Source organism: Falco peregrinus, chromosome 1, assembly GCF_023634155.1.
Source record: "Falco peregrinus isolate bFalPer1 chromosome 1, bFalPer1.pri, whole genome shotgun sequence".
NCBI lineage: Eukaryota > Metazoa > Chordata > Aves > Falconiformes > Falconidae > Falco > Falco peregrinus.
The window spans coordinates 20,026,862-20,042,640 of record NC_073721.1 but is presented as its reverse complement, the minus strand read 5'-3'; the positions used below and the strand labels follow the sequence as shown (position 1 = coordinate 20,042,640).

The following is a 15,779-nucleotide window of genomic DNA, read 5'->3' as shown; positions in this document are numbered from 1 at the left end:
TACCGTGATGGATTTACTAAGGATTTTCCCTTTTCTATAATTATTTATTAATATAATCAGAACAGTTTCATACTGAGCAACAATAAAACTTCATTTTATGCATGATCCTGCACCGATGAATTGAAATCCCATTAAACCAGGCACTGTTACGGGTTTGCAAGACACAGCCTAGAACTTTAGAACTTGCCTAAAGCTTGTTAAAACTAAAATCTGCGGCTCTGTTTCTTTCCCCTGTCTAGGCTGTGTTGGAGCCTGGCTGCCTCGCTTGCAGATCCTTGTGTCCTTATTGCACAGAAGAAGAGGAAAGTTGTTTTCCGCCCATCATTTTGCTCAGCAGCAAGCCTCGCTGGAGCACAGGTCGGTTTGTTGTTAACCGTAAAGTTGAAAGTAACACTATTTTCTTAAAAGCAGCACCTGAAAGGCATATTTCCAGCCGTAGCAGCCTCGCTTAGGGTCAGCATTGCTATTTCAGGGACAGCACGTGCACCTGCCCGTGGGCTATAGCTACTGCTTTTCCTGTAAGGAAATGCAGCACTGTGTTTTCTCTCCATCCTGAGCATCCTCACAGGGAGAAGAAAAGCCGTGTGTGTGCTGGGAGCTCCCTGGGCTGCAGCTGCGAGGCAGCAGCAGCCAAGGAAAGTTGTCACTGGCCTTCCTTGCCAAGCCTCAGCGGACAGAGATGTCCCTGCAAGCAGCTCTGTGCTCACCCTGCCTGCCTTCCCCTGGCTGAGAGGAGGGGAAAGCTCCAAAACAGTGGTGTGAAACCCACCTGCCCCACTCCACTCTGTGACCTGCCTTGGGGCAGCGGTGGGCATCTTCCCCAGAGGCCCAAAATTCTCTGCAGGGTGGCCGAAGGACCACAGGGACAGAGGATGCAGGGTGGGGACATGACAGGGACAGAGGATATAGGATGGGGACAGGCTAGAAGGTGGGGAAAACAGATATTCCAGGATAGGGATTTGGTGGGGGTGGAGGTTGAGGCCTGCAGAGTGGGGGCCTGGCGGGGTCAGGGGATGCAGCGTGGGAGCACAGCTGGGAGATGGCATGCAGGCTGGGAACAGGGCAGGGACAGAGGACGTGGGATGGTGACATGGTAGGGACCAGGGATGAGGGGTGCAGGGCAGGGATGTGGCAGGGGCACGGGATGTGGGATGGGGACAGGGCAGAGACCGGGGCTGCGGCCGTGCCGCGGCGGCGGCTCCTCCGCCTCGGTGCCGGCGCGCAGGTGCGGCGGGCGCGGCGGAGGCCCCGCCCCGGCCCTCCCCGCCGGTGCCGCCCGGTGCCGCCCCGCGGCCGCACTCGCCGCCGGCGCCTCCCCGTGCGCACCGCTCCGCACCGCACCGCACCGCTCCGCTCCGCTCCCCTCCCGCCCGCGCCGCCCGCTCCCCCCGGCGCTGCGGCAGCATGCGGGGCTGCGGCGGGCGCCGCGCCCTGCTGGCCCTGCTGGCCCTGCTCCTGCACGCCGCCGCCGCCGGCCCCGGGCCCGCCGCCGGCCCCGCCACCGGCCCCGGGCCCGCCGTGGCGGGGGAAAGCCCCGGCAATTTCATGGAGGACGAGCAGTGGCTCTCCTCCATCTCCCAGTACGGCGGCAGGATCAAGCACTGGAACCGCTTCCGAGACGTGAGTCCGAGCCGGCAGCGGGGCGAGGCCGGGCAGGGGGCGGGCACGGGACGCGCCGCCGGGCACCGGGAGCCCCCTCCCCGCCCCGCCGCTGCGGCTGCCGCAGCACGACCCTCCCCCGGCCCCGCCGCAGGCGGCCGGGGATGCTCGCCGCTACCCGCATCCCGCCGCCGCCCGCTGCGGCCGTGGGCGGGCCGTCGGCCCCGGTACCCGGGGGATGCTCACCGGCTTCGGCAGCGCCAGCGCCGCTGCCACCGTGCCCGCCGCCAAAGCTGGCGTGGCTGATGCTGAGGCCACCGCGGCCAGGGCTCGATGCCAAAGCCAGCCTCGGCAGGGACGTGGGGGTGCTGTCCCCCGCACCCTGTCCCCAACGCACCGCGTCGGGCCCAGGCAGGGGCACCGGCAGGCCCTTTGTGGGCGGGGGGGGCTGCGCCGCTCGGCCGCTAGATCAGCGCAGCTCGGGGCGCGGGCAGCCCCCCGCATCCCGCTCCCCTGAGCCCTGCCGGGTGCCGCGGACGGCCCTGGGGTGGGGGTCCCCGGGGATGGGGGGACGCAAAGCAGGGAGCGTGAGGATGCAGCCGCTGCTGGAGTGGTGCAGGTGACCTGGCACACTGGGCTCAGGACCCCGTAACCCCGTGCTTTTACGCAGCTCTTACCAGCAGCCTCAACGGCATTTGGTTCCAGCCCTTAATTTTATGGGGCGGCCGGGGATCTTTCCTGGGCTCATTTCACACCCCAGCTCGTGTCCTGCAGGGCAGGGGCACAGCACTGCAGCCCCACCCGCGGGGGGGGCAGGGGGCCTGCAGCAGCCGAGCGGGGAGGGGGTGCACCCCGAGCCGCCCCCCGCCCCAGCCAGCCCCTTGCTCTTTGTTCGGATGCGCACTCGGGTTCACCTTGGCAGCAAGGATGCGCCGCTGGGAGATGTGCCTCAGCGCAGGGCAGGGCGGGGGACACCGCCCCCCCCCAGATAAACCAGTTAGGGGGGCAGAGCACAGCAGAGGGCGCAAGGGAAGGGGGTGAACACCTCCCTGGAGACCCCCGCCAGCGACATACCTGGCTGGCCGACACCAGCGCTGGGCACCTGGGACCTCAGCTGGCTGCAGATGCTCAAGGGGGAGCACGTGTGGCCATCCCCCCATGGCACTGGGCATCCCTGGAGGGGTTTGGGGCCGAGAGACCCCCCTCCCCAGTGCTAGCAGCACGTGTGGGGCCCGCCCAGCAGTGCCAGGGCTGCTGGGCCGGGGGGCTGCAGCCCTGCTGGCGGTTAGTGCGGATTAATAAGCAAATCCTATGGATTTGTGGGTTTTTCAGCAAAGCAGCGCTGGTGGGGGGGAGCACGACCTGCCGTGCAGCAGGGAGGAGGCCGCTGGCACCGCAGGGAGCTGCCGGGCGCCGCAGTGTTACTAATCACGGCACGGGAACGCGGGCTATCGATTGCGGTGCAAACGCTGCTGCGCCGGAGCAAGAGGCAACCCTTCCGGAGCTGCCTCCTGCGCCTCCGCTCCAAGCTGCCATCCAAAACCCTGCCCATCCTCCCTGGGGTGGCAGAGGTGCGCCTGCCTTATCACAAACCCACCCCAGAGCATCCTGCGGGGCGAGCAATGCCGCCTGTTGGGAGGGTTTGAATCCCTGCTGCTCCCCTCCACCCTCAGGATGCTTTTGGGGCCCCGCGGGAGCAGCTCTGCCTCCCCAGGCAGCAACAACCATCTTAGCCTGCTCCTGGGCTCGCTGCTGAAAAACTGGGGTGGCAGCATGAGGACCATCACCCCATGGGGATCCCGGTGGGGCCTTGCTGGGCTCCCAGGGGCTTCCTCCACCCCGTGCCTCTTCCGTCCCTGTTCCCTGCCTTTCCCGGCCAGCCAAGGGATGATGGGGGAAGGTTTTATCCTGTGTAAAGGCTCTCCAGGATTATAGGTCTGGAGCCAGAGATGGGCGAGCTTATTGACAGTGGGCACCGGTGACATCTGGGGCTGGTGACGAGAGCTTTGGGCACCTCAGAAGGTTGGGGTGCCCAAGTGGCACAGGGTGCCTGTCACTGTGGGCTGGGCTGCCCCAGAGCTGACAGTGGGCGCTCTCTTTTTCTCTTTTTTTGGTGTTGGCGGGGCCGTCTCACCGCTGTGCTGCCAGGAGGTGGAGGTGAGCATCAAGGGGCTGCCTCGCCGAGGTGGCAGCCCGCTGTTGGGGGGGAGGCTGCTCCCCATGCCTGCTTACTCCCGTCCCGCTGTGGGGGTGCCAGGGTGTGTGTGCAGTGCACGTGTGTGTAGAGGGAGCCTTGCTGGGCCAGCGGCCCTCAGCAGGGTGGTAGCACACCTGGCCCGGGGTCACCTCTCCCACGGCCTGCACTCATCCCAGCTCTCCCCCCTTTGCAGGATGACTACATTAAGAGCTGGGAGGACAACCAGCCCGGGGATGAAGGTATCGCTGGGATGGAGCTGGGATGTGTTTGGGATGGGGCGCAGGGGGCTCGGTGCCAGCTGGCGTGGTGGTGGGGACACTTTCTGCCCACACCCCCCGGGCTTTTCCCTTCCGGCTGGGAGCAGCAGTGGGGCTGGTGTGTGCCGGGAAGCGGCAGCTGGTGCCGTGGCGGCTGCCCAGCTGCAGCTTGAATGGTGCTTTGTGCCAGGCCGGCGGGTGGCCAGCACTGCTGGGGCTCCCCCGGAGTCCCTGCCTGCCCCGGCCCCTCTCTACCCCCCCCAGCCCTGGACACCACCAAGGACCCCTGCCAGAAGGTGAAGTGCAGCCGGCACAAGGTGTGCGTGGCGCAGGGCTACCAGCGCGCCATGTGCATCAGCCGCAAGAAGCTGGAGCACAGGTAGGAGGGCAGGGGGCCGGGGCTGAGCCGGCCGCAGCGGGGAGCTGAGGCGGGGGGCTCGGCACCATGCCCCCATGCCTCTCGCCCTGTGCAGAATCAAGCCACTGGGCACCAAGGGGCATGGGAGCTGCAAGCCCTGCCACGCTGCCCCGCTCGCTGCCGTCTGCGGTTCCGATGGCCACACCTACAGCTCGGCGGTAAGGACGATGGCACCTCGCTGCAGGGAGGGGGACACTGCGCTGTGTCCCCCCCCGCCGACGTCCCACTGCCACCCCACAGTGCAAGCTGGAGCAGCAGGCTTGCCTGGCCAGCAAGCAGCTGACGGTGCGGTGTGAGGGGCAATGCCCCTGCCCAACCCCGCACAGCCCCGCCGGCGGCGGCAAGCAAGGTGAGCAGGGCGGGGGGCTCCGGGGGCGGCCCCGAACCTGCCTGGCCTGACGCCACCGCTCCCCGCCCCAGAGCCGTGCACTGGGCAGGACCTGGCTGACCTGGGAGACCGGCTGCGTGACTGGTTCCAGCTCCTGAAGGAGAACGCCAAGCAGAACGGCTCCGGTGGCCTCCCCGCCAGCCCCGCCAGCGGTACGTGTCCCCTCTGCGCGGGGAGCTCTCCCCGGGAGGGAGCTGGGCAGCCATGGGCCGCATCCCGCCCCGCAGCGCTGGAGAGGAGCGTGGCGGCCAGCTGCAAGGAGGCGGTGGGATGGATGTTTGCCCGGCTGGACACGAGCGGGGATCTCTTCCTGGAGGCGACCGAGCTGGCCGCCATCAACCTGGACAAGTATGAGGTGTGCATCCGCGCCTTCTTCAACTCCTGTGACACCTCCAAGGACGGCCGCGTCTCCGCTCCCGAGTGGTGCTTCTGCTTCTGGAGGGAAAGTGCGTTGCGCCGGGGCGGGGGGTGCGTGCTTGGGTGGGGGGGGGTGGTGTGGGGATGTACACGGTGGGGTCGGGAGGATGCACACGGCAGGGTTGGGGGGTGCATGCCGGGGGGGATGCACACCGTGGGGTCGCAGGGACTCCATGCTGTGGGGTTGCGGGGGGGGGGGATGCTTGCCACGGGGTCTGGAGGGGATGCAAATCATGGGAGGGGTGCGTGCCACGGTACTTGGGGGGACGTACACTGTGGGTTCGTGGGGAATGCGTGCTGTGGGGTGGGGGGGCTGCACACTGGGGGATAGGGGATGTGCATGCTGTGGGGTCGCAGGGAGGCACACCATGGGGGGGGGGTGCACAGCACGGGGATGCATGCTGCAGGGTTTGGGGGGGGGTGCGTGTCACAGGCCGAGGGGGGATGCACACCATAGGGGAAGGCATGCTGCGGCAGCCGGGGGGCGTGTGCCGTGGGGTCAGGGATGCCCGCCGCGGGTGTGCTGCGCCCCCGCCCTAAGAGCAGCGTGGGGTGCTGCAGAGCCGCCCTGTCTCCGGGAGCTGGAGAAGATTCAGATCCAAGAAGCAGCCAAAAAAAAGCCGGGTGAGTGGGGGGTCCTGGGGCCCCTGTCCCCTGGCAAGGCCCCGTACAGGTGGGCTGGGAATGAGGATGGGGAGCTCCGCGGGGGGCTCTTGCACTGCATGTGTTTGGGGGTGGGCGGGGGGGTCATCGCTTCCCTGCAGGCACCTTCATCCCCAGCTGCGACGAGGATGGGTACTACCGGCGGGCACAGTGTGAGCCGGGCGGCGGGGAGTGCTGGTGTGTGGACCAGCACGGCGCCGAGCTGACGGGCACCCGTGGCCGTGGCAGCCCCGACTGCGGTGAGCGCAGGGTGGGAGCTGGGGGGGAGGGCCACAGCCCAGGAACCAGCTGTGAGCCTCTGCCCCTCGCCCCCGCAGAGGAGGCGGCGGGGTTTTCAGGCGACTTTGGGAGCAGCGTGGGCTGGGAGGACGAGGAGGAGAAGGAGCCGGAGGAGGCGGGCGAGGAAGGCGAGGAAGAGGAGGGTGAAGCGGGCGAGGGCGATGACGGCGGCTACATCTGGTAGAGAAGCAAGAGAGCCCGGTGGGCGGCACGGCCGGGCGGCAGCCCCCCAGCTGGGGGTCCCCATGACCCCCCTGCTGCCGGTGTGGCATGGGGTGGGTGCAGCCCCCCCGGCCCCCGTGTGGGACGGGGTGTCGGGCTGCTCGCCCGGGGAGGGGGCGAGTGGGGCGGGGGCCGCACTTGTGCGAATTTGAGCTTTTTTTTTTTTTGGGTAGAGCCTTGTAGGCCTAGTGTGCTGCTGCGTGGTCTTCAACCGGGCAAACGGCGCTAATAAAAGTGGGAAAAAAAGGAAAAAAACCCAAAACCAACAACAAACCCCCATAGATAAGCTGCCCCACATCCCCCACCCCATGCTGTGCTTGCGTGGACACCCCGGCCCCGGCGTTGTGTAGCGGCTGTGAAATAAATACCCCGTGCTGTGTCAAACCCTCGCCTGCCCGTTCCTCCCCCCGCAACCCCCCCCAGGCCCTGCCTGCACCCACCAGCCCTGCACGGGGTGCTGGGGGGTTCCCCCCCTGTGGGGGGCATCAGGGCTGCTGGTGGTGCCCTGCTGCTGCCCCTCAGTTTGGGTGGGCTGGGGTGGTTGGGGTAGAGGGGTCAGGGGTGGGGGTGCACCTGCCAGCGCCCCCGAGTTTGGTCCCCAGACTCAACTGCCGTGGGGCTGGAACAACCTCCCCCCCCCAGCGTCCCAGCACCAACTGTGCCCCGACCCCCCAGCCCCTGATCCTCTCCAGGATCCCAACCCCAAACTGACACCCCCCACCCCAGGGCCCTGAGCCATAGCAGGACCCAGAACTGCCATTGCTCCCCGTCCTGGACCCCAACTGTAACAGCCACCCCCACCCCTCCCCTGCCAACCAGGACCCCGAAAATCCCTTACAGGACCCTCCCAATCCAACCCACACCCCAACCAAGACCTCCGTCACCTGCTGCCCCACCGCCACCCCGGCAGTTCGGCACCACGGGACACCAGGGCCTCAGCTCACAGCATTTATGGCTCCAGGGAGAAAAGAAAATAAAACAAAACCAACCCCAAACTCCTCCCCAGCCAGTCTGGGGTTGCCAGCAGCTGGCAAAGGCACCGCACCATGCCCCCCACCCCAGGATCCAGGCGCTCGGCCCTCACACCACTGGGGCCTAAGAAGGGAGGTGGCAGCCCTGTCCCTGGCACAAGTCCCCTGGGAGGCGGGTCAGAGCTTGCTGGGGGGTCCTGGCTGCCGCTGGAGCCGCCAGGCCGCCTGCACCCCCTCACCCGCCTGGTTGAGCCCGGCAAAGGCATCGGGGTTGCCGGTGTGGAGGTAGCGTGCGATGGGGGGCTGCAGGATGGTGACGGGGATGCAGAAGTTGAGGTGGGGGTAGATGGCCCCTGCATCAGTGTCCCGGGTGTTGCTGGCTACGATCCCTGATGGGGAGAGAAGCAATGTCCGCATCACCAGGTCTGGCCAAGGGACATCCCCCCCCACGGCAGACCCCCAGCTTACCGAGGAGGTGTCCACTGCGGGAGGAGACGAGAGGGCCGCCGCTGGACCCTCCATGAACAGCGCAGGTGGTCTGCAGCATGACGGGGCGCCCGGCCACCACCACCACGGCTGAGAGGACCCCCGCTGTCACTGAGGGGCCGCACGCCCGTCCCAGAGCCCCGAAGCCCACCACAGTCACTTCCTCACCTGGGGGGGGGGGGGGGCAGGTGGGTGCAAGGTGGTGACCTCCGCCCCCACCTGGGCACCCCCACCCCCCCCGGGCCTCCTCTTACCTGGGAGGAAGGTGTCTGCCAGGCATGGGGGGATGAAGCCCGGCACGCTCTCCTCCAGCTCCACTACCGCCACGTCAAAGGGGGACGACTCTTCGGTGGCGAATACCACGCGGCCCCCAAGGCCGGCAGCAGCCCTGGAGACACGGCACACGAGATGTCACGGTGGGGGGGGATGGAGGACAAGGGGGTGTCGAGGCGGGGACGCCTGCCACCACACTCACCGGCCGGGGCCGGGCGCCAGTGTCACATGGAGCGGGACACGCGCCTCCACCACGTGCCGGCAGGTGAGGAGCAGCCGGGGGCCCAGCAGCACGCCCGAGCCCCACGCCGCCCCGCACTCCACCAGCGCCGCCCAGCCCAGGGGGGCCCACAGGCTGCCCGTCTGCACCGCGGCCCCCGGCCCCGGTGGCCCTGCGGCCCCGACCGCGCTCAGGACGCCGGTGCTGCTGCGTAGGATGGCGGCCAGGGAGCAGAGCAGCGTCAGCCCGACCCACTCGGCGCCCCTCCAGCAGAAGGCGGCGGCGATGACGGCCACCAGGCGCGGCCCGGCAGGCGAGGGCAGGAAGGCGCCGCCGCCCTCGGTGCCAGGCAGGCAGCGGGCATCCGTCAGGACGAGGGCGTTCTCCTCCCCAGCCAGGTTGCTCACTACGCCCCTGCTCAGCGTGTTGAGGAAGAGGTCGGGGCAGAGGGCGCCGAAGGGGGAGCCGCAGGCCAGTAGCCCCTCGCCCTTGCGCAGGCGGCCGGCGCTCGCCAGGGCCGTCCAGCCGCCGCCCGGGCGGTCCAGGCCGGGCACCCGCAGCCAGGCGAACCAGTGCAGGGCCCGCGGGTCGTCCCCCGCCGCCTCCCCGCCGAAGCGCCACTGCTCCGCCGTGCCGAAGGCCCGCGCCAGCGCCCGCCGGAAGGCGCCGCAGGGCACCAGCGCCAGCAGCCGTGCCTCGTGCCGCCGCACGCTGCCTGTCGAGGCCGCCGGGGCGTCGGGGCCCGGGGGCGCCGGCGGCTGTAGGACCTGGAGGCGCGGGCGAGGCTGGAGGGCGTCGGGCATCAGGGCGCGGGGCCGGGTCCAGGCGGCGGGGCCGTCCCGCAGGAAGGGGGTGAAGACGGCGCCCTGGCACAGCACCAGCCCGGGGCCGCGGCTCAGCACCACCCCGCTGCAGCTCCAGGGGCCGGCGGCCGCCTTGGGGCCGGCGGGCAGGCCGGAGACGCTGACGGCGCAGCAGGCCTGTTCCTCCGCCATGGCGGCGGCCGGCGGCCGGGCCCCGGCTGACCGCGGGCGGCGCCGGGGGCAACGCAGCGCGGCGCGGCCCCGGGTGCGCCGGCCCGCTCGCCGCCGGCCCCGCCCCTCGCCCCGCCCCCGCGCCCATTGGCGGCGGCGGGGCCCGGCGCCCTCCCCATTGGCGGCGGCGCGGGGCGGGGCGGGCCGTGCGACGTGGCGGGGCGGGCGGTGCCGGGGCCGCTCACCGCCGCGCCGGGCCGGGCCGGGCCGCGCTTCGCTGCGACCGCCCCCGCGGGGGCCGGGCCCCGCCCCCGCGCCGCAGCCCCGCCCCCGCCCGGTAGCCCCGCCCCCACCGCGCAGTCGCCGCCCCGGCTGCAGGCGCGGTGCCCGGGGCGGGGGCGCCTCTCGGGGGCGCCCCAAAGCCGCAGCCTGGCCGCGGAGAGCGGCGCCGGGGCCTGCGGGGTCCCTTTGACGGGGCCAGAGCTCCGGGGGCGCGGGGAGCAAGCGGCAGGCGCCGCCGGCCTCGGTGCGGGGCTGTCGCAAAGCCTCCGCCGGCTCCCGCGGGCCACCAGCTTTGCCCGCTTACCAGCCCGGAGGCACACAAGCCCCCCCCCGGGCCTCAGCTCCCCCCACCGCAGCCCTCCCCCCCTCCTCGGCGGGAAGGCCTCGCCGGGTCCCCAGCGCGGGAGGCACGGCCGGGCAGCACGCTCCGCTTCTGCAGAGGTGCGGGTCTGTCCCCGAGCCGCGCCACCTGCCAAAGCCTCGCTGCCAGCACTTCCCGCTGCTCTGGGGCGACGCTGAAGGCGGCTTCGAGCCTGGGCTGTCACGTCCATCGATGTCAAGCACTCGTCACTGCCCGCGCGGGAGCGGCCTGGCCAAAGACGACGACTCGGCACAGCAAGTGCGTTCTTCCCGCTTGTTTCATCTGTTCCGCCAGCGACAGCCGTGGCCGGCCCGTGTGCCTGACTGCCGAAGGGCAGCGCAGCCAGCCCTGGGCTAGACTGAGGATCGCCACCCCTTCGGAGGAGAGAGACATGTCTTTTATTTAACTGAAAATGAGCGCTAGACAGCGACGAAACTTCAGACAAAAAAAAACCAAAACAAAAACTGTAGAGTATAAAAGAAACTGGTTTAGTCTACATTAATAACCTCATGATATGCAAATGCCAACACTTCCATGCTAAACCACCAAAACAGCTTTGTGGTTCTTACTGTGACGGCACAGCCGGAGGACTTGACACCCTCGACTGAAGGCCCAGCGGCGGGGGAACCAGGTGGCGGCTCGGGTGGCCCATCCCACTGGGAGCGAGCGCCGGTCACCACTGCCAAGCACCTAAACCAGGCGTGCTCACGGATGCTCCCCTCCAACTACACAAAAGCCTGTAAACTAAAGAAGCTCAGATTGCACACGTCAGTCCCAACGGCACCCTCGTCGTTGTCAGTCAGCGTGACACAGCACAGCCACCCTACAGCTCGGTTAAGCCCAAATGCTATCTTTATTGAGGACTTCTAATATTGTGATACCTTGGTTCAGTAATTTGTGAAATATCTAAAGATCGTTAAATATGTTTTTAAAAAACCCTAACCAGACTCTGGACTAAACAAGATGAACGTTAAAACTAAAAAGTTAGAAGGGATGCTGTTTACATTAACACTTTCTTTAAAAAATATAATTGTTTTTCTTTTTTTTTTGTTTGTTTTTTTTAAGTCAATTAACCACAGTGGTGAGACGTGCTCTCTTTTTCAGCTGTTACAGTGCAGCGTGCAGAGCTTTACTTCCCAGATCACGCCAGCCCCGCTGTAACCGAACTGAAAGGGACAACTTGCACCCGCGTGCAGAACGGTGCTGTCTCCCCGTCACGTGGAAAAAGAGTTGTGTCACCACTGTGTGATAGGGCAGCCGAAAACCAGGAGTCTCTTGGTCAATGCCAGTTATGCGGTCGGAAAGCCTTCCATGTTCTAATAGAAAAGTCCGTAGGAAGCTGTGAACAGGATCAGTCCAGAGGAGTAACTCTTGTGTCCGTCCAAGTATCAGTCAATGTACTGTGATAGCCAACGGAAGCCTTCGCCGTAGCCTTGCCTCTTTAGCACGCTGCACATGAACACTTCCATGGGGCGCGCGTTCAGGTCTTTCAGTGGCACGTTTCCCTAGGGAAATCCAAAGAGGAGTCAGAACTGCACTGCTGCCGCCCTTGGGGCGGCAACTGAGTCACTGCTGCCTAGAGAAACCCCTCTCAGCCCAAGGAATTCCCCCTCTCCACCGCACACCAGCTCCTTTGCAGGCGGGACCTGTCCCCCAGACCTTTGGAGCCGGCAGTGGGGAAGAACGGGCATTAGAAACCATTTTCAAGGCACAGTCTGATGTACCTGCAGCACCTGGCAGTGTGATACAAGAAGGTGTGGATAAGCTAGCACCAGGAGTAGCCTTGTGGTGTTTTGCTACTGTCCCTCAGCATTTCTGATCAATTCTCTCTAACTGTACTGTTTTTAAGCACTGAAAAAAATTACTACATGGGTAACCGTGGAAATACAGAGTAACAAAGGCAGAAGTGCCTGGCAATATGTTACAACACCAGCTTGATACCTAATCCCCCGATTGTTGTAGAGGTACTGTGTTTTGAACAATTCTGGCACTCTCAAAACTTGCCTGAGGGCATCATCATCACCATTATTACTATTAGAACGATTCACCTTGGTCAGTATCATGGACAAACTCACAGGAACAGCTCAAGTCAGTTCCTGGACAGGGTCTCGTTTTGCAACCAAACACGTGAGCCCTCCCTTGCTTGTGGCCGATCCAAGATCTGGATGCCTGCCTACCTTTCCTGTGGTCTGTCCGTAGAGCCCAAAGATCTCCCGCAGTTTCTCCTCACTGATGGCCTCTGGTCTGTCGATTTTGTTACCCAAGATAAGGATTGGCACATTGGATATTGTTTCGTCTGTCATTAGCGCCTGCGTGCAAGATGGGAGAAGAGCTAAGCAGAGGCAGGAAAAACATTCAGCATTTGAGGCAAATATTTTTTTGTTCAAGCTCTGTGATCAACAAGGGCCACTTTTTGGTGCTACAGCACTCCTGCGGAAGAGGAGTCTCTCTGGAAAGGCTTCTGAGAAGCAGGTCCTATCTAAACCCACAGGCCATTTCAAAACTTAAAAAAAAAAAAAAGAGTATTTACATTAAGTTCAACTTTGGATTCCATAAGACGCGAGTGATCTGCACAGTCCACCAGGAAGACGATCCCATTGATGGCTGGCAGGTAGTTCTTCCAGACCCGGCGAGCTGGAAGACAGAAGTGACAAACACTGCCCAGTGAAAACACTACCTGAAGCAGAAGGAAAACAACACCCAAAAAGGAGCCACCCACTTCGCTATCATTTCCTCAAGGCAAGAGGAGACCTTCTGGTGAAGGGATGGGCTGAGGCTGCACACCCCACAGTTCCAAAAACCAGTTAAACTCTCTCTGCTTTCAGAAGTAAGCCTCGGCAACCAAGGCTGGTTTTTTAGCCAGGGCACCTTTTTTCTAATACTTTTGTGTATGAAAGGAAAAACAAAAAGTCTGAAAACCCTTACTGCCAGAATTAAGTAGAAGTACCGAACCACTGAAACAACTGGCATCCTAGAGCTAATCCTAAACAAATTCAGGCAGCAAATAAATAGGCACTGCTAACTGCTATCACTTTTCAGTATCACTTTTTGGTAGATTTTTCCTAAGGTGGCTGGAGAACTTGCTGGAAATCGGAAGGCTGACCTCATTTGGTGTCTCCCACTCAGCAGCTTGACTTTTACCTTGTTCATGTCCACCCAGATCGAAAGTTGTAAAGGTCATTCCAGCAATCGTCAGCTCCTCTGATGCTGAAAAGTAAAAATAAGCGTTTCAGGAAAATAAAGGAAGCCGTCACAGCCAGAATTTCCTGGGGACTCAAGTTAACATCACACACGTGGTCCTCATATAAGACAGCCTATAGAATTCAGCAATTCCCTGAATTTCATGTAGAATTCAGTGACTGAAATAGTCTTTTTGCAAAACCACCATACTTATTAATCTGCAGTTATTATACTTTATTACACAGTTTGTTAGAAACTCACACCCTCCCCAAGAGAGGCAAGTCATATTAATCAAACCATGCCAGTTCTCAGGCTCTCCATTTTGTATTCGAGAGAAAAACGCAAAACCACTTCAGCTTGGGCAACCAATGTGCAACTGCAACCTCAAATGCCTTTTTAAGACTCTTAAAATCTGCCGCCCCAACGCAGAGCTATCACCGAGGCATCTTTCAACACCGTGACCCCAAAATTCAAGAGGAAAAACCACGCCAGGAGGCAGGCGGGGCTCAGCCGCTGGCAGACTTACTGGGATGTAGTGTCGGGACATGCTGACCCAGCCTGTCATCTTTGAGCATGTGCAGCAGAGTGGTTTTGCCTGCGTTATCCAAGCCCAGGAACACAAGTTTTCCAGACTTCTTGTACAAACCTGGAAGGAAAACAAACGAGTGTGAAAAACTCCAGCAGGCTTCCCTCGGCACGCGAGCAGAAACCCTGCCACGCTTGCCGCTGTTTATATATGAACTCCTCTCCCAGAGCTATGCTCCTCCCTGTGCATCTACAGTACTTCCAGCATGGACACAACAACAGGGGAAAAAAGTGCACAGCTTCAACTGGCTTTTACTAAGGTAACGTAAGGTCACGTCTACAACAACGGACATTTTATAAGCTCGTATTTCTATGAGTAATGGATTCTTTTTTCAGATACAACCCAGCAGAAGAGTGTGCAGCAAAGCATTACTTATGTGCCATGGGTTATGGATCAATCTGTCATCCCAAAGGGGTATTTAAATGTGAAAAACTGAATAAATTAATAAAAGATAGCAGCAAGTTGCTGAAGGAAAAGTGCAAAGTATGAAACAACACATAATTTTCTTTAGATAAACTGATTTTTTTTTTCCCCACTGCCAGGTACACATCTGCCGCAGGAAAGTTCCCTTAGGTTTCCAACACGTCTTTTTCTCATCCCTCCCTACCCTTGTGAGGCGCTCCAGACAGAAGGCACCCTGTTCTCCTCCGCTGGAACCCATGCCTCTGGCAGGAGGAGCTTCGCCGTAACCTGCACCTCAGGAAAGGGTGGTTCACACAGCAGTGAAACAGCCAGCCCAGCTGCACAGGTCACCCTGGATTGGGCAATGTTTTGGCCAGCACCTCTGCAAAGAGCCTTCAATCTGGGCCGTGCTGGGGGTGTTAGTCAGCGGCCAGCAGCTCCCCCAGGCATGTCACAGGGGGTAGACTGGTGTAGGAACTGATAATTTGAGGAGAAGCAAGCCAACCAGCTGCAGCAGCGAGAAATAAAGGCAAGCTCTGGCAAAGCTGGTGAGCTTGGATACCAGGAGGAGGAGGACAGGAGGAGGAGCAGCACATCTGCCTGGGGCAGGGGGCTGGGCTAAACAGGCACCTAGCATCAGCCCAGCTGCTCTAGTGCTTCTAAAGGGCAGAAGAAAGACTGAGTGGGAGCCAAACACCTCAAAATAATCTGAAAGTTTCTCCCCCTAGCGTAAAAAAACCTTTACTGATTTACAGCTTTCTCACCAGACTTTACACTGTCCAGAGCTATCACAACACTCCAAAAGAGATGCACTTTAATCACAAACTTTTAAGTGATACTGGCAAGTAGCACAAGCCAAACCAACCCAAAGGCAGCTGGTGCAGCCCGAGCTGAGCCGTTTAAGAATTAACGTAGCACGGCGTTACCTAGGAACTGCAGCACGCTGCTGAAGCCGTTGTAGATCCATTCGAAAATGAAAGACATCGCTGAAGATTAGTCGCCTGCCGGGACAAAAGCAAACCCAGAGTTACAAGCCTCAGTCCTTGATGGATGCCACCGCTCAGGAGCGGTCCCGCGCCGCTCCCGGCGCGCAGGCAGGCAGGCGGAGAGCCGTCCCGCCGGAGGGGGACCAGCCCCCCCGGACAAACTCCGCGCCAACCGCGGCAGCGGGCAGGGGAGGCGCCGGCCGCCGGACCACACCGCCCAGCGCCGCCCCGCCGGGGCCTCAGCGCCGTGGGCCTCCCCCCGCCGCAACCCGGGCTCCGGGCGGCCGCTGGGCCCGCGGCGCGGGGAGGGGGGGAACGCCCCGGGGAGAGGCGGCCCCGGCGGCGGCCTCAAGGGCGGGCGGCGCGGCCTAGCCCCCGCCCCGCCCCCACCCTGCCTGCGTGTCACTCCCCCCTCCGCCGCCCCGCGCCCGGCCAGGCCCCCGCCGCGCCGCTCGGCTCCCCCCGGGGCCCGGCCGACCCCGCCGCCGCTCACCCCCGGCTGCCCCCGGGCCGCCGCGCCACCGACTCCCCTCCTCGGCAGCCGCCAGCTCCCCGCCGGAAATACGTCGCCCCACGCGCCCCGCCCACTTCCGGCCCGGCGGCATCGCCGCGCTGGCT

At 63.3% G+C, this 15,779-nt stretch overlaps 4 protein-coding genes across 8 annotated transcripts in view; 2 read left to right on the top strand and 2 right to left on the bottom strand.

Annotated features, from left to right (window-relative positions):
• ASCC1 (activating signal cointegrator 1 complex subunit 1) overlaps positions 1-467 on the top strand; it is a 40,367-nt gene extending 39,900 nt beyond the window's left edge. For both annotated transcript variants that reach the window (XM_055803011.1, XM_055803003.1), the window contains exon 10: positions 240-467. In XM_055803011.1, coding sequence (XP_055658986.1) covers positions 240-452 — 213 coding nt within the window. In that variant the 3' untranslated portion in view covers positions 453-467. The remainder of the gene's footprint in view (positions 1-239) is intronic.
• Positions 468-1,259: 792 nt separating this feature from the next.
• Positions 1,260-6,824, top strand: SPOCK2 (SPARC (osteonectin), cwcv and kazal like domains proteoglycan 2). Of its 4 annotated transcripts, none has more exons than XM_055793838.1 (12): positions 1,260-1,620; positions 3,748-3,756; positions 3,990-4,035; positions 4,318-4,432; positions 4,527-4,629; positions 4,712-4,820; positions 4,892-5,011; positions 5,087-5,305; positions 5,838-5,900; positions 6,041-6,178; positions 6,257-6,398; positions 6,614-6,824. In XM_055793838.1, coding segments are annotated over exons 1-12 (1,281 nt in total). In that variant the 5' UTR covers positions 1,260-1,404; the 3' UTR covers positions 6,615-6,824. The 4 variants fall into 4 exon arrangements, with proteins under 4 accessions (XP_055649813.1, XP_055649812.1, XP_055649811.1 ...); XM_055793837.1 differs by having other exon boundaries at positions 6,257-6,419; XM_055793836.1 differs by having other exon boundaries at positions 1,261-1,620; positions 6,257-6,824.
• A 550-nt stretch (positions 6,825-7,374) lies between these two features.
• On the bottom strand, positions 7,375-9,472 carry TYSND1 (trypsin like peroxisomal matrix peptidase 1). Its single transcript, XM_055805963.1, has 4 exons — positions 8,373-9,472; positions 8,152-8,285; positions 7,880-8,065; positions 7,375-7,800 (listed from the first exon to the last, which is right to left on the bottom strand). The coding sequence occupies exons 1-4, from the start codon at positions 9,383-9,385 to the stop codon at positions 7,589-7,591; spliced, it is 1,545 nt and encodes a 514-aa protein (XP_055661938.1). The 5' UTR covers positions 9,386-9,472; the 3' UTR covers positions 7,375-7,588.
• Positions 9,473-10,476: 1,004 nt separating this feature from the next.
• SAR1A (secretion associated Ras related GTPase 1A) lies at positions 10,477-15,765 on the bottom strand. Its single transcript, XM_055805983.1, has 7 exons — positions 15,655-15,765; positions 15,102-15,176; positions 13,714-13,833; positions 13,149-13,214; positions 12,538-12,641; positions 12,185-12,316; positions 10,477-11,512 (listed from the first exon to the last, which is right to left on the bottom strand). The coding sequence occupies exons 2-7, from the start codon at positions 15,157-15,159 to the stop codon at positions 11,396-11,398; spliced, it is 597 nt and encodes a 198-aa protein (XP_055661958.1). The 5' UTR covers positions 15,160-15,176; positions 15,655-15,765; the 3' UTR covers positions 10,477-11,395.
• Positions 15,766-15,779: the final 14 nt, after the last annotated feature.